Here is a 24,162-nt window from a genome sequence, read left to right as displayed (position 1 = left end):
TTCATTGTGACTGATGTGAGTGCAACTGGATTATAGTCAAATCCACTGAAACTGGACTGTAGTCACCGAGTCCAGTGATATTTGATTTGTGTGTTTGTGTGTGTGTGTGTCTGTGTGTGGTGGGGGGGGGGGGGGAGAGAAGAGGGAGACATTGGAATAAGAGATTTCTTGAATCCTGCTGAATAGGGCCTAGTTTAACAAGCTGATTATGTGCCATGCCCTTTTAAACAGCCTACCTCCATTGTCCTGCCATCCAAGTACCTAGCTACACATTGAAATCGAGCTGGCCACACTCACCACCATCTTAGTGAAGTTACTCTTCGTGTTCCTCTCAAATACATGCTGAAATTTATGTATTGATGCACATTTTATTCCATATCTTTATTTTTATACAATTCTTTATTATTGCTGGACATTTCTGTTGGTGCCCAGGACACAACAAATTCCTAATACATGTCGATCCTTGATCATCCAATCACAGCTAATAAAAATGAAGGGTATTTGACTTCTACAATACAATTTACTTCTAAAACAAATTAAACCAATTAACTAGAAAATAAAAATGAACTGTAATACTCATCACAAACTGTGGCTCATTACTTCTTTCTGAATGAAAAGGTCACTGCACCTTACAGAATAAAAAGACTAAAATACAAGTCACAATAGTGGAGAGCAGTCCACCTCTTCAGATCTCTATGCTGCGTGTTGTACTGTGGAGAAACAGAGTTTCAGGGTGTAAGGGTAAGGACCACCTGGGGAGTGAAGAGAAAGAGGCGTTAGTCTCATTAACACAAGCATAGCAAATCAAAGACATGCTCAGCCTGACTATGGCTTGAAAGGCCTACATACACTCAGTGGCCACTTTATGAGGTAAAAGGAGTTGAGCCCAGTGAGCCCAAGGCCCAACACACTGCACATTCAGAGATGCTCTTCTGCACACCACTGTGGTTACCTGAGTTATAGTTGCTGTCCTGTCAGCTTGAACCAGTCTGGCCATTCTCTGACCTCAGTAACAAGACGTTTTCACCCAGAGCTGCTTCTCACTGAACGCTTTGTTTTTCACAGCATCCTACATAAACGCTAAAGGCCGCCCCATTTGGCACCGACAACCATTCCATTGTCAAAGTCACTTGGATCACATTCCTTCCCCAGTCCGATGTTCGGTCTGAACTGAACCTCTTGACCATGTCTGCATGCTTTTATGCATTAGCTGCTGCCACATGATTTGTCGATTAGATGTGCATTAACAAGGTGTACCTAATAAAGTGGCCAGAGTGTATATCTAAGAAACACTTAGCTTCAGATGAGTGAACATCCAGCTGTAGTCAGACTAATCAAGCACTGCACAATTACTAACCCCTTCACTACCAAAAATCCAATTTATCCACTATCACGATACTGCTGAATTATAAGGAGTTCAGAAGGTCTACCAAACCATTGTTTATTAGTTTCAGTTAATTTTCAGTCTTTCAAAAAGATTTTAAATGTATTTTTAATTTCATTCTATTTAGACTACGGCCCTTTCTACCCAGGGAGCTGCACCATCCAGAAACTTTAGCCTAATCACAGGGCAATTTACAATGACCAATTAACCTAACCAATTATCTACGGAATTTTTTAAAGACTGAATACAAGAGCTTGAATAACAATACTCTGGGACCTTCAGAACTCCCTGGGCTAGACATCACATTTTGATAAATGGCTAATAGTGATGTGTTTTGGAATGAAACTTGAATTCTGTCGTACCACAATCGGAGCAATGTTAATCCAGAAGTTAAGAGTCTATGATAAATTGTTTCAAGGTTTTGCACATTGAATCATATAGCAAGCTGCTGCCCGAACGGTTGCGTAGATTTACGTATACAATTAACAAGTGCCTATAATGCTCATTATATTACCAAAACAGATCAGACAGTGAGCAAGGCCGTGTAGACCAAATGCCATGCTTTTGAAAACAAGGAAAACATTCAGTGATTTAAGGGCCTTGAACACAAAGTTAATAGAAACTAGCACTGTGTGATGAACAACCAACAAGATTTTAACCAGAGACATACTTGGGTTTTTCATTTGATAGTGATTCAGCAGAGCCAACGATTCCATGGCATCATTCTTTGTGTCCCACTCAATCAGACCAGAAGAACTTCTCTCACCTACAATAATAAAACTGATTCAAACCACAGAGCACTGAAACAATGTGACCAAGCGACATATTAAGTTATTCAAAGCCTGGATGGCTAAGAGCTGAAATAACCACAGCAGTGGCCAGGAGTTGTCTACATTGATGGGTGATCATATCAAACTAGAATGAAAACTAAGGGCAGGCTAGATTGCCTGCAACCTACAGCAAGTTCACCAACTCCAATAATACCCTGTTGACAAACACAGCAAATTCTTTACAATCAATTGAGAAAGCAGTGCTTAAGGCAAAAATTTATGCAGCTAATTACAGACACCCTCCCAGATCCTGGAATATTTGCAATGGTGACTGGTAGACTTGTCAGCCCAGACAATGGTATAATTTGAGACCAACAATTGTTTCAATTGGCTTTCGATAGAAAGCTTGATAATTAGCCCTGTTAGTCCACACTTCTGAACTGGATGACGCATGGCATTGCAGAACAATCATGCAATCCTAAACCATCGAGGAAAAAAAACTGAAGCCACCAGCTTTCAAAGTCTAAATATCACTGCAGTCAGCAGAGCAGCCAGGCACATGAAAAATCAAACACACAAACACCATTGATTCAACACACAGGGCAGCACCTGTGAAGGGAAATTAACAACTGACATTTCTCATCTGGACGCTGGTGACTTGGACCTTTGATTGAAGAAAACTATAGAACTGAGAATCTAAAATGCACAGGAAGTAAATGAGTATCACAGGCAGAAGCCCAGAGGTTTCATTTAGGATGTGCTTTCCAACTATCACCTCTGCACTTCACAGCAGAATGCAAAGCCCTGCTTCACACTGACAAATGTCAAGTACTTACTCTTTCCAGAAAACAACTTGAAAGCAGATGGTCTCTTCAAACCCAGCTCATCACACACCTGAAACGAGTAACAATTGAAGCTATTTTTAATTCTCTGAAATCACATCCCCACCTTCCAAGCGAAACATAACTTAATTTTTAAGCCAGGGGTTCCCAACCTCTTTTTACACCATGGAACATTAAGGGGGCTAATAGCCCACAGATTGGGAACCCCTGAGCTATTATTTGAATTGATTCAGGGGCTGGGGAAGTACTTCTGTACTGCACAACGCTGCTCTCTCTATAAGCAACGTTAAGGAATACTAGTCATAATTTCATCTTTGCCAAGCCCCATGAATTGTCAATAATTCAGCTGTATGCCAAAAATTGTTAAAACAATCTCCAATTTAGTTCCTGTGTAGTCTCCAAGCAAGATCATAAATGTCCAATATCTAATTCAGAGAACAAGCTGAAAATAGCATTCACAGCACCATGTTCTCCAAACAATGATTATAAAATGTCACAGGGCAAGCTGGTAACCTATGCAGTATAGTATGAAAAGATTAACAGTACCTCACAGAAAGCATCTTCTGTCACCTCGGGAGGGGCGTTGAAGTAATGCAACACATTGCTTGGATGCTGGATTCTGTTCTTGCTAGCCTGCTCTGGAGTGGTGAAGCGATTGTTCCTCGAGCCAGAGAAATCTTTGAAACTGCAAGAGCCATCTTCAAGTTCGTATGATTGACCAGCCATTATAGCCTGTTGTTTGGATACACTGAACACAAGCACACAATTTCTAAATGCGTGTACCAAATGCTACATACCAAAAATAATTGCTAACTGACTATGACTATAGCATAGACTGCAGCAGGTATTTACTACAGTATTTGAGAACTGTAATGAATCTTCCTGCCTATTTGAGCTCAGTATAACATTAATACAAATACCGACTACAACCTGTGCAAGTCCTATAGTCCTCACAAAACAAGGATATTTAGACTGTTGTCAGATAACCCAAAGGTGACATTTTATTTTTAAAACCAGCAGCCCCAAAAGGATTTAATTTCCATGCTTCAAATCAACCGAGTTTATAGTGTCCAGGTCCTCATATCTGATTATCTCAAGCACCTCTCAAATAGGAACAAATCTGATTCTGCCCAAGATACAGTCATGCTGATCTGACAGCTATCCCTTCCATGCATTAACCAAAAACAGCGCACCAATCTGAAAAGACCCCACCCTAATCTACTGGATAATGGCAGATGTTTAACCAAGCACTGATTATAGCCTTAACAGGTAGCAGCAAAACAACCAATTGAACCCCAGCTTCTCCTTTCAAGTCCTGGGAAAAAAAATCAACTTTCCCCAATTTCCTAACAAACGTACCACACATTTAATTTCTGGTCAAACATGTAAGTATTATTCAAATGGCTGATAGCACGATCCACTGCAAATCCATCACCCATCTCGACCATGGCAGCTCCTGGCTTACTCTTCATAAATTTCACCTGGAAGACGCAACACACAACTGAAATATTTTGAAAGCACAGAACCAATAATCAAAATAATTATACTGAGATAAAGCTGCATTGCTGAGACACAAGATGAACAAGGCATTATCACTTAATCCAATGAGATAACATTTATCACACATCCAAAAACCTACTCATAAATTTGAAATACAAGGAGACATTTATGTTCCCCATCTCTCAGAATACACACCTTCTCCACATTTCCATACAAGCAGAAAATGTTGAACACTCTGTCACAATTCATTCTGGAAGGGTCCAACCCATAAACCATCAGCACTGGACTTTCTGCTTGAGGACCATACTCTGGTGGTGGAGGTGGCGGAGGAGGACCATACTGAGGTCCGTAACGTTGATTGGGCGGGCCTCGATGAGGAGGGGGTGGACCTCCCATCCTACGGCGTTCATAATGGGCCGGTGGGCCATAGTCATCATCCGGATAGTGACTATAGCCTCCTTGTGGGGCTCCTTAGGAGGAAATCAAAGCAAGTTTACAGTCTGTTCTATTAAGGAATTAACACACTACAAAAACCATCAAGATCACATCACAATGGATCCCTTCAGTGTCAATAATTCTCCCTAAAACTGCAGTAAAGACTGTTGAGGAGAGATATCTCCCAAGTGTAAGTCACCCATCTCTGCCTTTCAAAATCAGGGCAGAATGACTTAATCCCCTTCCACTCCCAGCAACTGCACACATTGTGCCACTATGCAAAAGTCGGCAACCATGTCTAACAAAGGAAGTTAGGATCGCATAAAAGCGGGTAACAAAAGTGAGTGGGAAGTTGGATGATTGGGAAGCTTTTAAAATCCAACAAAGGCCAACTAAAAAAGCTACAAGGGAAAAGACAAAATATGAGGACAAACTAGCCAACAATAAAAAGCACAATACTAAAAGTTTTTCCAGTTATATGGAGCAAAAGGGAAGTAGATATTGGACCAGTGGAAAATGATGCTGGTGAGGTAGTAATGAGGGACAAAGAAATGGCAGATGAACTTAATCAGTCTTCACTGTGGAAGACACTACCTATGTGCCCACAGTCCGTGAGTGTCATGGAGCAGGAATGTGTAACAGTCAATGTTACAAGGAAAAAGTGCTAGGCAAACTCAAAAGGTCTTAAGGTAGATGAGGTCACTTGGACCAGATGGACAACTGAATCCTGAGAGAAGTTGCTGAAGAGATAACAGATGCATTTATCATGATCTTTCAAGAATCACTTGATTCTAGCATAGTCACAAAGGACCGAAGATTGCAAATGTCACTCTTACTCTTTAAGGAAGGAAATTACAGGCTAGTTAGCCTAACCTCAGTGGTTGGGAAAGTGCTGGAGTCATTACTAAGCAAAAGGTTTCAGGTACTTGGAGACTAATGATAAAATAAGTCGAAGTCAGCATGGTTCCTGTTGAGAGAAATCTTGCCTGGCAAGTCTGTTGGAATTTTTCAAGGAAGTAACAAGCAGAGTGGACGAAGTCACTTACTTGGATTTTCAGAAGGCATTTGATAAGGTGCCACACATGAGGCTGATCAACAAGGTGAAATCCTATGGTGATACAGGAAAGATACTGGCATGGATCGAGGAATGGCTAACAGGCAAGAGGCAGCGAGTGGGCATAAAAGGGGCCTTTTCTGGTTGGCTGTCGGTGACCAGTGATGTTCCTCAGGGGTCAGTATTGAGACTGCTGCTTTTCACATTGTTTGTCGATGACTTGGATAATGGAATTGATGACTATGGCAAAGTTGTGGATACGAAGACAGGTGAAAGGGTAGGCAGTGCTGAGGAAGCAATGTGATTGCAGGACTTGGACAAAAAAGTGGCATATGGAATACGGTTTTGGGAAATGTATGATGCAATTTGGTAAAAGGAACAATAGTGCGGACTATTATCTAAATGGGGAGAAAGTTCAAAAATCAGGGGTGCGGAGGGACTTGAGAGGCCTCATGCAAGACTCCCAGAAAGTTAATTTACAGGTTGAGTCTATGGTAGAAAAGGCAAATGCAATGTTGGCATTTATTTACAGTGGAAAGGAATATAAAAGCAAGGAGATAATGCTGAGCCTTTATAAGACACTAGTCAGTCCGCACTTGGGGGTACTGTCAACGGTTCTGGGCCCCACATCTCAGAAAGGATGTGCTGTCATTGGATAGAGTCCAGAGCAAGTTCAAGAGGATGATTCCAGGAATGAAGGGGTTAACATACGAGGAGCATTTGGCAGCTTTGGGACTGTACTCATTGGAATCTAGAAGAATGCGGGATGGGGGGGGGGGAGAACCTCATTGAAACCTACGAAAGGACTAGAGGGGTGGATGTGGAAAGGATGCTTCCAATGGTGAGGGGGTATACACAACTACATCACAGCCTCAAAATTGAGGGACGACCTTTTAGTACAGACGAGGAATTTTTTTTAGCCAGCTTAGAGAATCTGTGGGATGCTCGCATTAGTGCCACACACTGCAGAAGCCAAAACCATGGGTATATTTCAGGCGAAGTTGATACGGTTTCCTGATCAGCCAGGGCATCAAAGGATATGGTGATATCCTGATCAGCCAGGGCATCAAAGGCAGGTGTATGGGGCTGAGTGGGATCCAGGATCAGTCATGATGGAATGGCAAAGCAGACTTGATCGGCTGGATAACCTAATTCTGCTCCCACATCTTATGGTTATGCTGGATTCCAGTTAGCTAGACGAATTATCAAAGATGCAAAGAAAGGCCAAAGCAAATGAGGGACTCTAGGGTTAGTGTAAAATGGTTTTTTTGATGTGTGGGGGAAATAAAATAAATTCAAAATACATTTAAGCAAGGCCTTGAGCCAGCTACCAGAACCCCACCAGTTCTATATGCTCACCGTACTCAGAAGGATGATCTCCAAGCAATGCTGGTTGTCGCTGACGCTTGTTGGGTTCTCCTAGAAAAAGTAAATGGGTGCAGGAAAACAAAAGTTAAAATGAATTCCATATTGCCAATGCCACTCAAGAAAATTGCATTAGCAAAGAAAAACAAAACATCAAGGGGGAAGCAGAGTACATTAAGAGAATTACAATTTTTTTTTCCACAGTAGAGATACATATTAAAGACTTGGGCTTTGAATTTATTCAACGTTGTAGTCTAATAGTTCTAATGCCACAAAGGTTCAAGCATAAAAAGGTCTACTTACAGCCAGAGTTAGAGAACAACGTCCATGTGCACAAAATTTCTGCATTTTTTCCTTACCACCCAATGCTTCAACAGCAACTTATTGCAGTTTTGAAAGATGGCGCCCCAAACATATGCTTCAACCCTGCATTACACGTTTTACAGCAATGAATAGACATTTTTTACAAAGACAGTACTAGCTTCTAACAATTGCATCTAGCAACAATTTCTTAAACGTTCACAGTTCTGGTAAAAGATTCTTCACAGATGTCAAATGGTTCAGTAAAAGTGGTGAATATGAAAACCCAGTGTTCCTCCATGTCGCTCTCCTGAAAGTAGTGTTGGATGTGTTGTTCTTGGGCTTTGTGGTAGCAAGGCTTACTTGGGAAGGATCTGTGTACATCTCCCACATAGGTGTCCAAAATGAAGTAATGTACCACTGGTAATGTATCATTTATGCAGCAAAATGGCTGTGCTGATGTGCCTCCCACAATGTGTCTCTTATCCCTCCTGTTGAAGCTGCATGTTGCCGAGTATCGTCTGTTTATGGCAGATATCTGAATGTTCTTTGGAATGTAGGAATGTAGAAAACTGGTGTTTCGACAGGTTGGTTTGACTGGTGGAAGGAATTCAGCATGTACTTCGAGAGCGTTGTATGAATGCGCTTGTCTTATGACGAAACTCCTCTAAGCAAAGTGAGGGGAAACCCCTGAGACAATTCTGTATCAGTTCACATGAGGCAGTGTTTTTGACCTTTTTTGAAGAAATCTTGAAAATGAAACAGTTACGTCTCTGGCGAATATGTTCATGTTGTTTGCCTCCATTACCTTCACTTCAGAAGTCTAGGAAAATGGTGATTTGCCTCACAGTATGTAAGTCATGGCATGTCGTATCGCTGTGGCTGCAAGGTAATCTTGGATCAATGTATGACACTCGATGTATTGGACCAGGATTTTGTTCTTGTTCAGTAAGAATTCTGCTTGCTTCTCCAGAAAGGTTTGCCTATTACTGTTGCACTGTGTGCCCTTACCCAGCAAATGGTTTGATTATATAATGCAAAAGCAGAGTTTAAAATTAACAGACTATCAGCATCACAGTTCAGCATTTAACAAAAATATACATTTGCAGATTTTGTAATCATACAAATACCCACAGTTAAACAAAACCATCCAATATGAGATTTAAGTTGAGTTATTAGCAAACTTAAAATGCTGTTAATTTTAAGCTATGCATATTTGTTTCCGAATAGTGGGTTACATACACGCATTCCATTTTTAAAGCCATTATATAATATTACTGCTGCTTTAGATGTGTTTGTTACACCATGATTAGATTCAGGTAGTCTTCAATATACCCAAATCGAATTCCATTATGCATTAAATGGTGGAATTCAATGAAATTATACAAAGCTGGTTAAACACATGCTAATCATAATTTACAGTCATCATTTGGGCTGCCAAGATCTGAGGTTTGACTTTCCGCTTCAGTTTAATGCCGTGATGAATTTCATCATGGCACAGGTTGTGGATCACCTGTGACAAAACCCCAGCACATTACTACTGTTGTAGTAATGTGTGGGCTCAGATAAAGAGGCCAACTAGCTCTTAACATGAGAGTGTATGTTTACTTGCAAGAGAAAATTAGCAGCCTTGTTTTAAAGTCCGCAAAGTATCACTGTCTTCCTGGGATTAATATTTTGAACCTATAGAAGCTGCGTAACTCCATATCCAGCTGTGTATTCATTTTAACTTCACACAGAAAAAGGTCAAATCTTGAATTCAAAGACTGCTCCTTTCCTCGGTAGAGGAGCATCCCCAAATAATTTATTAATTTGAATATTTAAAAGCAAGTGGCGGCCTTTACAAAGCAGCCAAAAATAGTCAGGACAGTGCTGGAATGTGTGGTGACACTTGTGGACAGTTGCCAACACAACCTGGGATGTATTTGTTGTTAACGCAAATGATGTATTTCACAGCATATTTCCATGTACACATGACAAATAAACTTTAATCTTGAAGATCTTCTTTTAAACACAAACTGTGTGAAATCCGTGCATAAGAAGCCTACGATGCCTACACTTTAGAAATGAACAATACCAACATAGTCCAAAATTTCCTGCGAACAGCATGGTTGTTTTTTTTTTGTTAATGTGTGGTGCTAATGTCAAAATACAAAAGATATTTTAATAGGCACAGTCCAAAGACAGTCAATGCAGACAATAGGATAACTAAACACAATCCCTGAACATTCAGTAGGAAAGACCTGCCTATCATCAGGAAAGTCAAACCTAGTGGAAAACTTTCAGCAACATTGTGCTTGGACACAAAATGCAGTCAGTGGCATGAAAGAAAACACATTGCACATAGGCCCTCGCCCAGCAAGCACAGTAAATATTTATACTGCATTCCACCACTTTAATTTGAAGCACTAACTGGTAATTTTTTAAAACCCAGGTCACCCATTTTGGAAATCTCTGGACACATTTGTGTGACTGAAGTCATTACCCAAGACCATGAAGGAGAAAATGTAAATAGGTGCACAACTCCCAGTATATGCTTAATTAGATATTCAGAGCTCTGCAACACCAGCCTATTAATTGCTTCACACCTGCAAAATAACTCCACGTGATCAAGTCACCCTTTTAAAACAAGACAAAGAATTGCAGCATTCAGACGTTAATTTGCATTGAGTACAATACCTTTTGAAAAGATTTGAAAATTTATTCATGAATGGCTTGGCCTAGAGTTTTGCTACTAATTTGTACTTCATATATTAGCTTACGATTTCATTAGTGATCAGATGGATAGGGTGACCGAGGGACAGCAGCACTAGTGAAGGGGCTTGTCTTGTCCATCCTCAATGGGCCGAATGGCCCAATTCTGCTCCTGTCATATTCTGAAGTAGCACACTCACCTTTGGCCCACACCAGACACTCTGCTCTCACCTGTAGCTGTTTGCATGCGACAGCAGCCACACCCCAGCACACTACTTTAACAGGCAAACTAAAGCAGGTGAGGATAGCTGGCGGCCTCATACCCCGGTGAGAAAGAGATGCCTGTCTTCGCATGCAGTCAGCTCTAGCGGACTGGGCTGATGAGATTTACAGTGAGAACCAATGGACAGAAATGCTCTGTGGAGAGCAAAGGGGCATGACAAGGCACAGAACATGTCACTGCAACCAAGACAGATTCCAGTTTGATGCTCGTTTGTACTACTGGACCTGGACTTCTGAGGTAGAGAGTAGAACTGCCACTTTAAAACTCTTGCACAGGTTTCCTGACATCTTTAGACATGGACAACCACAAAGCAGGTATTAGAAATCTCTGTATTTGCAAAGATGAAAACATTAAAAGTAGCTAATTCACACAAATATTGGGGTCACATTGGTACATTTCTATTAAAAAAAATTATTTGCAAACAAATTCAGACTTTCAGGGTTGTTACCTACTTATTCAGTGAAAATGAATGAGCTTTAAATCTCACTGCTTAGCAACAGTTCAAATAGGTTTCCATTCCTAGAATGCAAAAATCAGTATTCTTTGACCTTTCAAAATTGCCATCTGTATCCAGCATGAGTCAAAGTGGACTGGATTTAGCCCTCACTGCCTCCCCCAGCCACTGTTTTCGCTGCATTTCCTATTGTATTAAATACATTGTATAGTGCACAAAGCACCAGAAAGTACAACTTTCAATCCACTTATTACTGCATCATTCACAATTTAAAGAGCAAACCTGGAATCAGCCATTGTACTGAGAGTTAATGGACAACATTCAAGTTTCAATTTCATTTATTAATACACAATAGTATCCTTGGAAAACGTGTGGATTGCTTCAATAGTTAAAACTGACAGGGACAAACTCAAAGTTGTAAACCTTTAATCCATTGTCCAATCTATTAGTTTATACAAGCTTCGGTTGGTGGGGGAGGGAAACATTAATTTAAAGTAACTTGTAGCTTCATATGCAAAGCACTAAGATCCAAATTTAGAAATCAAAGCTGCAAATGATCAAGCCCAATAGCCCCACAACCATTCAATGTCTAGCTGGAGTGTAGGGACTACTAAGAACTTAAGCTAAGACAAATAAATCTCCCTAATCTGTGATCACTTTACATGGAATTAAAAGTAAAAATATCTCCATCATAAAAGCCTATACGAATTACAAATTATACTGTAAATTATTATTGTACATTCTGTAATCTGCAGCCAAGCTTCAGAAACAATCAAAATACAACTGTTCAAATCTATATGCAAGAAATCCCACAGCCCTACTAAAAATGTTGAGGGCAAGTTCAAGTATCTCTTGCTAATTAAACCTAGACCCAACTGTTGTGCATTGGTGAGGCCAATATGCTATGATGATATAAAAAGCAAGTTAGCTGGTACAAATACACCATTCTGTGAATCTCGACACTGGTAGCTGCTGAGGATAAAAACATGTTGTGAATAAGCTCGACATCATCAAATTTAAATTTATTACACAAGCAGAAACAAAATGGAGAAACTAAAATACTCAAGGTTTACAGATTAAAAAGTAAGCTCCGGAAATAGATCTGTTCCCCAGTCTTTTAAAGACTTCAAAACAAGAGCCAGGTTTATAATTTCAAAGCAAGAACCCCATTTTACTAAACAAACAGTAAGGAAAAGCCTTCAGTCCCAGTGCTTGTGATTCACGAGCGAAACCTGTAGCTCAAATCTAAATCAGAAATATCATCAGGGTAGTTTTATTACATGGCAAGAATCATTTCAAAGCTTGCCAGCAGTCAGGAAACTTAAACTTATAAATATACTCAAGTCCTTCCTAGGTGCTTGCCTGTTAAGCTAATGAGAGCTTCCAAATCCACCCCATGATTGGAAATGAAAGCTATTCACCAAGAACCCACCACCATAAAACAGATTGGCCAGTTATTAGAAGCCTACAGGGTGCAGTATTCCAATGTTGCTGGAAGCTTTTCCGAATTCCAATAATTGACAGCACCAAAGTTTAACTGTAAAACATGGTGTTGGGTTAAATGGAATGTAATTTGGAAAACAAGTGATAAAAATTCAAATTCAAGAACTGAATGTAATTTTAAACGGGACATATGCATATACATGTATATACACCAAATTTTTATTACCTTGTCCTCCCAAATTAGGATTTGTATAGTCCCAAGTATCCTGATCATTTTTGAAGACGTTCAAACGAGTAGGCTACAGAGTGGAATTAAAATGATTAGTTCAATGAATATACCTTCCAGTCAACAACCACATTCAAGCCAAAATACTGAACATCTGTATTCAATACAAACCAAGCTCTGTGCCAATTTGGAGCCGCCCTGCACACGGTCCTGAGTGACAGATACCAAACTCCGATGGAGCTTCATATTCACAGTATACTGACATCATCCCAATGGTCAAGATGGCAACTGCATACAATGCTCCCACAGTCGACATCTTCTGGCTAGACCACAAAACTATTTCACTTCCGTTTTCTGCCTTGAATGTGCTTCTTGAACTGTTGGCACCTGTGATTTGCAGTTTGGAGATAGCTTGAGTGATCCAGAACTTTGCCATCTCCAAGAGGATTCGGGGAGCAGCGAGCTTCAAGGTGAGGGGGCTGCAGAGGGCGTGAGCCAATGGTCCAACTCCATTTTGCCAATTAAGGCTTCCATTGTTCGCCTTCTAAAGTGACGGAGATTGAAACATCGAGGCGTACGTGGAAGGTGAGCATCAGCTGCCTGTCTTCCAATTGCTGGTGAGATTACTCTGCTGCCAGATAGGGGAGAATATGAGGCTTGTTACTGTGCCTGGAGAATGTTACCAGGGTTTTCTGCATTGTGGATATGGTGTTGACTATGGAGCTTTTTCCCCAAGTCTTATATCTTTTTCACATTCAATGTTTTTTGCTTGTTCCTTCTCATTTACTTTTGTGTGGGGAGGAGGGGGTTTGAGGGCTGATGCTCCTGTTGTGTTTTGTTTTTTTTTCCTGGGGGAGAGGGGCATTTGGGAGCTGGTTGCTTTTTGTACAGGTGGGGGAAGAGTGTTTGGGAGTTTATGATTGCATTGACATTTCCCCCCCCCCTTGATTTCCTGGCTATCTGGAGAAGAACCTCAGTTGTATACTTCAATAATAAATGAATCCTTTGATAACCTCAAGATCAGTTGGAAATGGAGACACAGATATCCACTGATGACTTTGGAAGTAGCATAACTGATATTCAGCCTGACATCTCACTTCTACACAGATCAGTTCTGTCATTCATTAGTATATTAGCCACTATATCAATTTAACAAGTAACTTACTTTTGCATACTCAATCTTCAAAGTACAACATCCAGAATAGATGTCTGCCCCATTGAGCGACGCTTTTGCTCTCTGAGCACTCTGCACAGAGTCAAATGTGTCCAAAGTTAAGATAAATAAGATTACTGAGAAGGCACATCAATTGCCTGTCAATCAGCATGATAGATAACCACTAAAACAACCTCAAGACAACCCCTTAGCTACTACACTAAGGAGATTATATGGAAGGTTACATATGGGGGACCAATTCAGTCAGTACTAGGGTTGAAGCAGTGGTGGAGATAGGCAGAGGTCAAGTCTGCAACAGCACTGATATACATTAGATTAAGGAACCAAGAGCAAGGAGGTTAGCATGACATCTGAGGAATTTTAATTAGCTGGTTTAAGTTTAGCTAAAGGCAGAGGGAATAAAAATCAGGGAGCTTGAAGCACCCTTTCAAACATCAAAAGTTACTCCAGCACAAGCAAGGTGAGCTCTTAGAAGTGTTTGGCCCTTCTGAAAAATACTAAACAATCAACGTGAAGGATAAACAGAACAACAAACTACATATGCAATCAGATGTCATTTGGATATCGTCACCAGGGAAGAAATAAATGGAAAATGAAGGCTGGGGGCAGTGAAAAAGATAAAGATAAATCTAGAACTCTCACACTTATTCTTCAGTCACTCATAACTAAACTGACTCAGTTCTATCCCACTCCTGAGTCAGCTGCTCAAGCGGTAACTTGTGTCAAATCTAAAATAATGGAATTCACTGATGCACAAAAACTGCATTCTACAAATGCAGATCCCGAAGGTACATCAATTAATATACAAGAGATGGGTGTGCCATTGTCTCCATTAGAAATTTAAGAGCAGAATGTCAAAGTGTAAACTTGGTTCACATATTCCCCCAGCTCAACATGAGCAATGCAAAGGATATTCCACCATTGCCTGTACTCCATTCTTTCTGAATATTACAATTCTTTGCACGGGTCCACATGGATTGCAAATGGTGTATAGCACATCCTGCAAAATAAAAATTGGTTATAAACAGCTAGCGATTATTCAAAACTTAGAGATACAATAACACAATGAGGCACCATCCCACTTCCAACTGCCACAGATCAGAAGCTGCCCTTTGACCCTGAGTCTGCATTGACCATAAAGCACCACTTTGCATTACCCAAAGCCCATCTTGTTCTCCTCGTATCTGCATTGACATCCCCAACAATTTAAAACTCAGCCACACACTAGGTATAATTTACACTGGCTAATTAACCTACTAGCAGGTGGTGGGGAGGAGATACTTCTCTTCCAAAGGAGGTGCAAGGAGCTCCTTCCCTCCTCTAGTCTGCAGGTCACCTCTGGGCAAGGGGCAACACCAGCTTAGCCCCCCCCCACCCCCAATCAGGGTCACGTGAAGCCATGGAAGCAGCAGTCATATGAGTAGCTGGTGCGTACTGCAAGTCCTGGTTATGCAACCAGTGACACCAGGCAATCTCTGAAGAGTACTGATAACGGGTGATAATGATCACCTGTCTTGTAAAGGCACTGTCCAGATGAAGGCAATGGCAAACTACTTCTGAAGAAAAATTCGCCAAGAACAATCATGGTCACGGGACCATGATAGCCCACATCATTCAACATGCACATGACTATGATGAACTAACCTACATCTTTGGAACTTGGACAAAGTGCAGCATCTGAAGAAAACCCATGGAATCACAGGATGATCATGCATACTCCATGTGAACAGCACTTAAATGAACCCAAGCATTGGCATAAGGCAGTAGCTCCTTCAGCTGCACCAAAGCTCAGTAAAGCCAATAATCCTGAATGCTCAGGGCACTGGAGCATGGAAGGAAGCTCCTGCTGAGTCAGGAATTGGATGAGAGTTTACAATTATATCTTAATAAAGCTCAGTGTCACAGCAGGTTAGAGCTGGGGATCATCAGGTGTCATATCTTTAGTTGACCGCTTAATTACATTTGAAATAGTTTAACCCTACTTAATTTCCCTTACCTATGTATAATATCTCTACTTTTCCGCTTCAGGATTGTATGTTTTTGCTGGTTGCTAACAAAGGATCAAATACATTCCTTCGACTCTTTCTGAACATTATTACTTGATTGAACAGAGGGAATGCCATACAGGGTAAGTACCCGTGCAAGGGCTCCAGCAGCATTGGTTTGTGTTGCTGCTACAGGTGTTTTACAGCAGCCAAATAACCAACCAGCCCCAGCATCTTTGGAAGGTAGGAGAAAACCAGAACACCCGGGGGAAACTACAGCCACCAGAGAAATGAGCAAACTTCACCCAGGCAGCACTGGAAGCTAGGACTCAAATGAGGTCACTGGAGCTGTGAAGCAGCAGGGTAACCACACCATACAATACTGCAAACAAAAATAGCAACCCACCGTTGTAATTGGATAGATGGGGTTCATCACTGTGAACAGCAGTATGTTGTTGACATTTCTGGAATCATCAGAGTCACCAGGCCTGGAAATTTTCTGACTTGTAGAGTAGTTAACAAAAGCAGGCTGTGCTCCCACGTAGATCTGACTTTCAACTGCAAAGTTCACACAGGCGCATGCACCATTCAGTTCTTCAAATTCCACTAATGCTTGTCTCTTCTTTGGCATCATCACCACATAGCTGCAACCCCAAAGAAACAGTGGCATCAGTTTTTTATATAACGTGTGAACATAACCAAGACTGGGATTCCCAGCTTGTTTTGCATCCTCCAGAAATATTTTTTGCATTTGAAGGCTAGCAACAGTCAGCTGTCAGATGTCAGGCTGTCAGAAAGTGGACAAAAGTGGCAAGTGTCTGAGGAGAGAGACTGTTTATAATGAAAGAACACAGCATAGAACATTTCTGCAATTAAAATAACATGCAAATTCAAAAAGCTTCGCAAAAAAACAAAAATGCTCAAGGTGTGCACTTCTTGTCAGGTTACACATTCACACTGCAAACATTCAAAATATCAAAAACACAGGGTTCGTGACATATACATCAATACAGATCTGGGCACGTTGCAAGAAACAGAAAACCACAGTTTGCATAACTCAACGGTCAATTATGGGACTGCTTGCCAAATCTGAATACCTGGAATCCAAGGAAAATACTAGCTGACAAGTGCTTAGAATAGTGAGCAGTTAAAAGCGTCATTGTAATTTATGTGACGCACAACCACGTAACAGCCCCAAAGGTCTAATGTACAGTGTACAAATGAGCATTAATTTGATTTCATACTGTTGAAATTTGTCATGCAAGGGTCCAAGACGTAGCAATTAGTCAAGGTTGGTGTAAAACAATAACATTTTAAAAAGTACACTGACAATTAACCAAGAATAGCAATCTGAAAGTAAGATTTCTTAAATTAATCTTTTTCTTTAGGTGGGATTAGGGTTGCAGTCCAGTAAGAAAATTAAGTTAGCTTTCAATTTCAATTTCTAACCTGCCCCTTCCTTGATAGATCAACAGAAAGAATCACAACTGAGCTAATGTCTGCTCAAAATTTGTCCCACATCTTGCAACAATCAAATGGACAAAAAATCCACAAAAATGAGATCCAGTACTTCAAATATTGGCCACAGCTTCTCAAACTGCAATTGTTTATTATAAACCTTGCATCTAGAAAGCAAAATAACTTCTAAAATGAGTAACTACTCGATTTCTAAAAATTAATCTGACATTTAACCCTTTGCTCTTAAATACAGCATCTCTTCAGTTAGGATTCGCCATATTTTATGAACCCAACAGTTAAAATTGCTTTCATTTGCAAATGCTTTCCCAGGGCATTAGGACGTGACATTACCAAATTTAAGCGTTTTCCTTCCAACTTTCACAGAAACGTGCTCGACTATGTTTCTTTGATCAATGCCACCTGACAAATAAAGCTGGGCACATCTGGCTCTGCCTTGGGACAATTAGCTTGATCCATAACAGTAACACAATGTCAGCTTTAATTATATACTCAAGTAAGCTCAGAACCTGAGAAACTAGGTTATGATTCGGCTAGCACAATTCTAACGGGGGCCTTTAGATTCCAGTCACAAACAGAATATAAGCTTTGTAATTCACACTAAGTTTACATGAGCCCAAAAACATATAGGCAAATTATAAACTTAATACTTGCAGGAGACAAGCTTCCATCTGTTCTGTAATTACACTTACCTGATGGCACCAAACTCCTGCAGTGCTTCTACAAGGTCTGCCTCCATCACTCCATCAGACAGCCCTCTGACATGTACTACAGGGGATGGACTTGGCTTATGAGGATCTTCAAGATAGCTGCCATCTTGCTGCTTCAGAAGAGAAATGACATTAGCATGGCAGACTGTGCTGATTACTTCACTCCCCCACTTGCCAAGGGAAAAGGAAATTCATCCACAGCATTTCTCATTTAGAATCTATCCACAATTAAATGAAATAACCAATTCCATTCACCCATGTTTCTAAAAAACCGTCATCCTCCTTTAGCTATCAGCCAGTTGTGTCTTTTTAGGGTTAGGAATATACTTACAAGTTAACAAAAAATACAATTCAAGCCCTACACTGTAAACAAAGCAAACAGCAGTAGCATTCAAAATTCTTTTTAAAAATTATGTAGCACTAGCTCAATACAAAGCATATAACACCATCACAGGAAGATGGGACTCTTCCTTCAGTCAGTCCTGACGAGGGTCTCGGCCTGAAACATCGACTGTACCTCTTCCTAGAGATTCTGCCTGGCCTGCTGCGTTCACCAGCAACTTTGATGTGTGTTGCTTGAAATTCCAGCATCTGCAGATTTCCTCGTGTTTGCAAATGTACATCTCACAATTCATGTCAAGATACCATACAGTGCTTTACCCAATGACTGTCTCAATGACCTAATGGATGCACCTTCTTCAACACAAACTACAAGCTGCTGTTGGTGGCCTCTTTGAACCCATTTTATTCCACTGCACCTGTTATTTTTTTTTATTATTTCCTCACACAGAAGTCCCTTCCCTTCAAAGTATGGCAAGACATCTCCCCCTTGCTGTTCACTTCATTTTAAATGAGCTGATTCACTTCCTCTTGCTTTCACCACCATTGTTGAATGCTAATTAGAAATTTTCACAGAAAACTATAAAGCAGTGGTAGTCTCAATTATGGGTCAAATCAATTGCATCCTCAACTGATTTAATGAAAGGTTTAAACTAGAAAAATGTAAGGATGTGGCAAATCTTGTAACAAAAACTGAGAGCAACATCAAGCCTTAAAATTACTCCAGAATTGCTAAACAGTAAGATGATCTTACCATAGTTTAGAAAGTAGAAAATGGCTGAATGAATTAATTTACACAAGAGCAGATCCTCAAATACTAGCTTCTGTTCCAAATGTCCAGAATCCAGAAAGTGTCAAGAGTCTAATGCCTGGTGGGTACCTTCACGTACACGTACCAGTCAAGGTGGTTAAGTATTGTGTATTTGCCTAGTGGGAATATTTGACCAGTGCCCATTACTGGGAAGCATGTTAGAGTAGGTGAGGAACAAGTGTACAGGGCAAATAAAATACTCTTAGGCAAGAGTACGAAATGATGGGATCAAAGATGAAAGAGAAAAATGACAGAGCAACCACCTCAAAATAAAGCAATTATTATACAGTCATGTTTTAGGAAAACAGCTCATTTAGACACTGTGAATATGCTAGCTATACAAACACAGAAAATCTGCAGATGCTGGAAATCCAAAGCAACAGTGTTGGAGGAACTCAGCAGGCCTGGCACTGAGTAAACAGTCAACACTTCAGGCTGAGAACTTTCATCAGAACCGCACCTTTCCATATATTCCTAGGCCTGCTGAGTTCCTCCAACATATTGTGTATGCCCTTTCAGTAATCAGTCCAAAACTAACTCTGCCATGATGTTCCAAGAGCTCATCTAAAGATTTCCAAAGTTGGTCTTTACTGCACCCTCAGCAGTTCTGATTGCAAGCATCCTTGGCTAAAAAAAGTTGCTTTCTAATCTTCTATCCTTATGTCAAAACTGCAGACATCCTTTCTCACCTTCAACATCGAGCATCTGGGTAATCCCTCAGCTTTCTTCAATCCAAAGCTAACCATTGGAACCCCTCCTCCCAACCCTGACATTACACTCCATGGTATTCGGCTGTGGGTCCAGATGACAACTTAGCTGCACCACAAACAATACCCAGCTAATGAAGGCAAATACCCAATACACTACAAGCACCATATCTACCTGTCCTGCTGAGTCTACATCAAGTTAGCTCTGATTTTCAGCATGCTCTCAAGTACCATTCATAGTGTAAACCATGTACTACCAAAAAAATAGATTTGTGGATTAAATTTCACCTGCCATTTCTTCATCCATTTTAAATTCAATTCTGCTCCAAAACATTCCGATTCTTTCCAACGCTTAAACATAATCACAGAGTTCACTATTCTACAATAAACCAATGAGCTTTTTACCATAGTTCACACAAATGTTGTCTTTGCTTCATACACTGCTTGCTACCTTCTTATAAAATTCTACATTACGGTAATTTCCCCTAAAGACACCTCATCTACAATTAGTTTATCCTTTCACAGTGCACAATATTAAATCAAAACAGTCTGTTTTCCCTATAATGATCCAGAAAACATCATACCCACACTATTCTAAATTGGTTTTCCCATCAGAAAAGCAAAACTGAAGTTCCTAATATTCTTAATATATCCACTGTTCAGGATCTGGGCACTGTTGAATGTATTGTCTATCCCCAAAAGCCCATCAAAGCGCTAAGCAGTATTGCATCCATATTGTACTGTCTCAGTACTTCTATATATGTGTGCTGTAGCACTTTTTTTATTTGCAGTTATTTTGTAAATAACACTATTCTTTGCATTTCTGGTCAGATGCTTTGTATCTGTACTCGGCACAATGACAATAAAGTTGAATCTAATCATCTAATCTAATCTATGCTCTAGAACTGCTCTCTGGTGAAGGTACTCCCAGAGTAGTCCAGGCAGGGAGTCCCAGAGTATAGACCCGATTACAATGAAGTAAGGGCATAATACATGTTACCCCTGGTTTCTGAATTCATACTCTGATGTAGATTACCACCAGGAGGACGTCAGGTACACAAGTACAGTTAGTATTTTTGCTTCTTTTTGTTAGTTCAAAGCAACAACTGTACTTGATTCTAAAATATGAACCTCTCCCTCTGCTGCCTTTTCATCTCATCTGTTAAATCAGGGCACTCCTTCCCCTTTTCCATTTTAAGCATTGCTTTTGAACCGTAAACTACAGATTATTATATGCTACCGGCATTATGTTTTGCATGAATTCAGATCTGGTATCAAGCTGCGATGTCATTCTATATACCAGGAAACCAACTTGGATACCAAAGATTTTATTAAAATTGCTGGTGAACCCAAGTCCTGATGAAGGGTCTCGGCCCGAAACGTTGACTGTACCTCTTCCTATAGATGCTGCCTGGCCTGCTGCGTTCACCAGCAATTTTTAAGTGTGTTGCTTGAAATTCCAGCATCTGCAGATTTCCTCGTGCTTACCAAAGATTTTACATCTGTTACAGGGCATAAGTCAGAAGTACGACAGAAGACATCCCACACGCACAGAGAGCAGCTCCAACAATGCACAAGCAGGTCAACAACATCCGTTATATGAGGGGGAGACACACTAGCACCTTAAATATTTCTCCCCTCTTCACCAGCACACTGCCTCATCTTTCTGCAGCTTCTACAAAATGTATTAGACACATGCCAAGCCAAAACCCACAATACCTTCCCAAACACACTTCTACCACCAAGAAAGGCAAATACACTTTTTTTGTTAAATTCCATAAATTTTCTTACAACAGGCAGCCAATCAGCCCCTTGCATCTAGCCAAATGCTTGAAGCAATCCAGACTCATGTTCCTTACTTCCCTGTATCGTATTTTCACATGCTCACCTTCATACTCCTACCACTCAACCACAACTAGGGTTATTCTCAAGCTTCCGATAATTGCCACCCTCTCCTCTCCTTCACCATTCCTATTTCTCTCTCACACCTTATCTCCTTACCTGCTGTCTGGTGCTCCTCCCTCTTCCCCATCTACCATGGTCTTCTGTCCTTCTCTCAGATTCCCCCTCATCCAACACCTACCTTTCCCCAATCGACTTCCCAGCTCTTTACTTCCTCCTCTTCCCCGGTTTCACCTCTCACCTTGTACTACTTCCTCCGCTCCCCAGGTTTCACCTATCACCTCTCATCTTATACTTCCTCCTCCCCCCCCACCTTCTTAAACTGACTTCTCATCTTTCTTTCCAGTCCTGCTGGAGGGTCTTGTTCCGAAACGTCGACTGTTTATTCAATTCCAAAGATGCTGCCTGGCCTGCTGAGTTCCCACAGCACCCTGAGTGTGTTGATCGTATTTCCCCAGGGGCCAACTAACCTACCAAATCCCCCTACCTTTTGGGATATGAAACTTTAGGGTGGAAGCTCAGGCTGACATGAGAACAAACTGCAAACGCCACTATTAAGGTCAGAAATGAACCCAGGTGGTCACGAGGGAGCAATAGCCGGTGTGATAGTGGCATGAATTCCTCCTAAGGTCACACAAAGCATACTGCTTTTCCTTCATTCTTCCTACTTAGAATTGCCCAAGACTGCAGCAACACAGCAGACATCACCACCCATTAACCATACAACACAACATATAACCATATAACAATTACATGGCTCGTTTTCATTGTTACCGTAAGGAAGGAAGGCCTGAAGGCACAAGCTCAGCAATTCAGGAACAGCTTCTTCCCCTCTGCCATCCGATTTCTGAATGGACTTTGAAACATTGAACATTACCTCACTACTTTTTACTACTTACTATGCATATATGCACTTACTGTAATTCAGTTTTTATTTATCCATATTTATTTATCGTCTATTTCAGTGCAGCGCTGGTACAAAGTTAACACATTTCGCGACATACGCCGGTGATATTAAACCTGATTCTAACTCCCAACACTACCATTAATGCCGTCACATCCCACAGATTAAGGAAAAACTATTCAATATCACGCCGGATGCCCTCCAATACAGGAGCTCCTTCCCCACTATCATCAATTGCGGGTGGGAATTAGCTGCAGCCACATCCTATGGATATAAAATGGATTACTGGATACCACGCCGGATGTCACCCTTCCGAAGGATGCCGACGTGTGCACTTTAATATCCAATAATCGAATTTATGAAACGTCATCGGGAATGAAGGAAACCGCCACCATCCGCCGTTATATTTGCAAACTAGTGATAAGGATGAGGGCTCCACCGGCCGTTCTCTGCCTCGGGGGATCCAGTGGGGTAGCAGCCGCAGCCCACACGGCGATAGGGAGCGGAGGCCAGACCGTAGGAAGCGCGGGGCCTGGCGCACATGGGCGGGAAACCATGCCGGGTGCGAGGCCGCGGGTTTCTGAACCCAAACCCGCCCGGACTCTCCCCTTCCCTTCCCTCGCTCGCTCCCGGCAAGAGCATCGGATCCCGCCTGCTCGGCCACAGTTCCCGCTCACGCTCACAGGCCGGGGCCTGGTCCGCCGCCTCGCCCGGTCCCGGACCCGGCGCGCCGGCCGCGACGCCATTTTCCGCCCTGAGAGTGACCGATGGTGACTGCCCCACCCTGCCCCTCCCGGCTTCTCCGGCCATCCCTTACCCGGCTGCCGTCATTTTCGGTCCTCTGGCGCTTGGCCGCTCGGCCATCGTACACCGCCTGCCTGGTCGCCATCTTGACGCTGCCCGCTGCCGCTTCCCTCACAATCTGCCACAAGGCGACAACATGGCGCCCGCAGATAAATAGGCGCGCCGCCGGGCTGCCTCCCGCCCTCTGCCCACGCCGATTGGTGAATAGGCAACGACCGTCATTCCGATTGGCGGTTGGGAACAAAGTGTCCCGTTCTCCTTCACAGTGATTGGCCAGTCTTCCTGAGAGCCCACCTTCTCTAACATCCGGGTGGCGGTTACCTTTCAATCCCTGTATGTCTATTGGCTAACAACATGTTTGTCAAATTGAACATCTCTAACAAAGGTACCGCCTTGTACTCCACGTGGTCCTTCTGGGTTGGTTAAGGCCAGAATTCTCATTAGAACAAAATCTTCAGTGCAGTTAATGGGGCAACATCATAGGTAGCCTCATTAAGTGTTTTTTTTTGTGCTGTATTTCCTATATTAAAAACACTCAGTAGCCCAAGCAACACACATAAAAGTTGCTGGTGAACGCAGCATCTCTAGGAAGAGGTACAG

At 41.5% G+C, this 24,162-nt stretch overlaps 1 protein-coding gene across 2 annotated transcripts; it reads right to left on the bottom strand.

Moving 5' to 3' along the window:
- Positions 1 to 380: 380 nt before the first annotated feature.
- LOC140203828 (heterogeneous nuclear ribonucleoprotein L-like) lies at positions 381 to 23,724 on the bottom strand. 2 transcript variants are annotated; one of them, XM_072269930.1, is made up of 13 exons: positions 23,576 to 23,724; positions 18,078 to 18,208; positions 16,316 to 16,553; positions 14,839 to 14,924; positions 13,916 to 14,012; positions 12,751 to 12,823; positions 7,345 to 7,404; positions 4,692 to 4,966; positions 4,356 to 4,477; positions 3,543 to 3,744; positions 2,991 to 3,048; positions 2,055 to 2,150; positions 381 to 752 (listed from the first exon to the last, which is right to left on the bottom strand). In XM_072269930.1, the coding sequence occupies exons 1-13, from the start codon at positions 23,645 to 23,647 to the stop codon at positions 694 to 696; spliced, it is 1,569 nt and encodes a 522-aa protein (XP_072126031.1). In that variant the 5' UTR covers positions 23,648 to 23,724; the 3' UTR covers positions 381 to 693. The 2 variants fall into 2 exon arrangements, with proteins under 2 accessions (XP_072126031.1, XP_072126032.1); XM_072269931.1 differs by having other exon boundaries at positions 18,078 to 18,205.
- Between the last annotated feature and the right edge of the window lie 438 nt (positions 23,725 to 24,162).

Source organism: Mobula birostris, chromosome 10 (genome assembly GCF_030028105.1).
Source record: "Mobula birostris isolate sMobBir1 chromosome 10, sMobBir1.hap1, whole genome shotgun sequence".
Lineage (NCBI taxonomy): Eukaryota > Metazoa > Chordata > Chondrichthyes > Myliobatiformes > Myliobatidae > Mobula > Mobula birostris.
Note: the sequence above shows the minus strand (reverse complement) of the source record. Positions and strands in the feature narration are given on the sequence as shown.

Excerpts from the sequence above, each read along its gene's own strand:
- LOC140203828 (XM_072269930.1), bottom strand. The coding sequence starts at position 23,647 with ATGGCGACCAGGCAGGCGGTGTACGATGGCCGAGCGGCCAAGCGCCAG. Across the intron at positions 4,478-4,691 it reads TGTATGGAAATGTGGAGAAG|GTGAAATTTATGAAGAGTAA; the intron begins GTGTGTATTCTG and ends TGCGTCTTCCAG. Across the intron at positions 3,049-3,542 it reads CAGAAGATGCTTTCTGTGAG|GTGTGTGATGAGCTGGGTTT; the intron begins GTACTGTTAATC and ends TACTCGTTTCAG.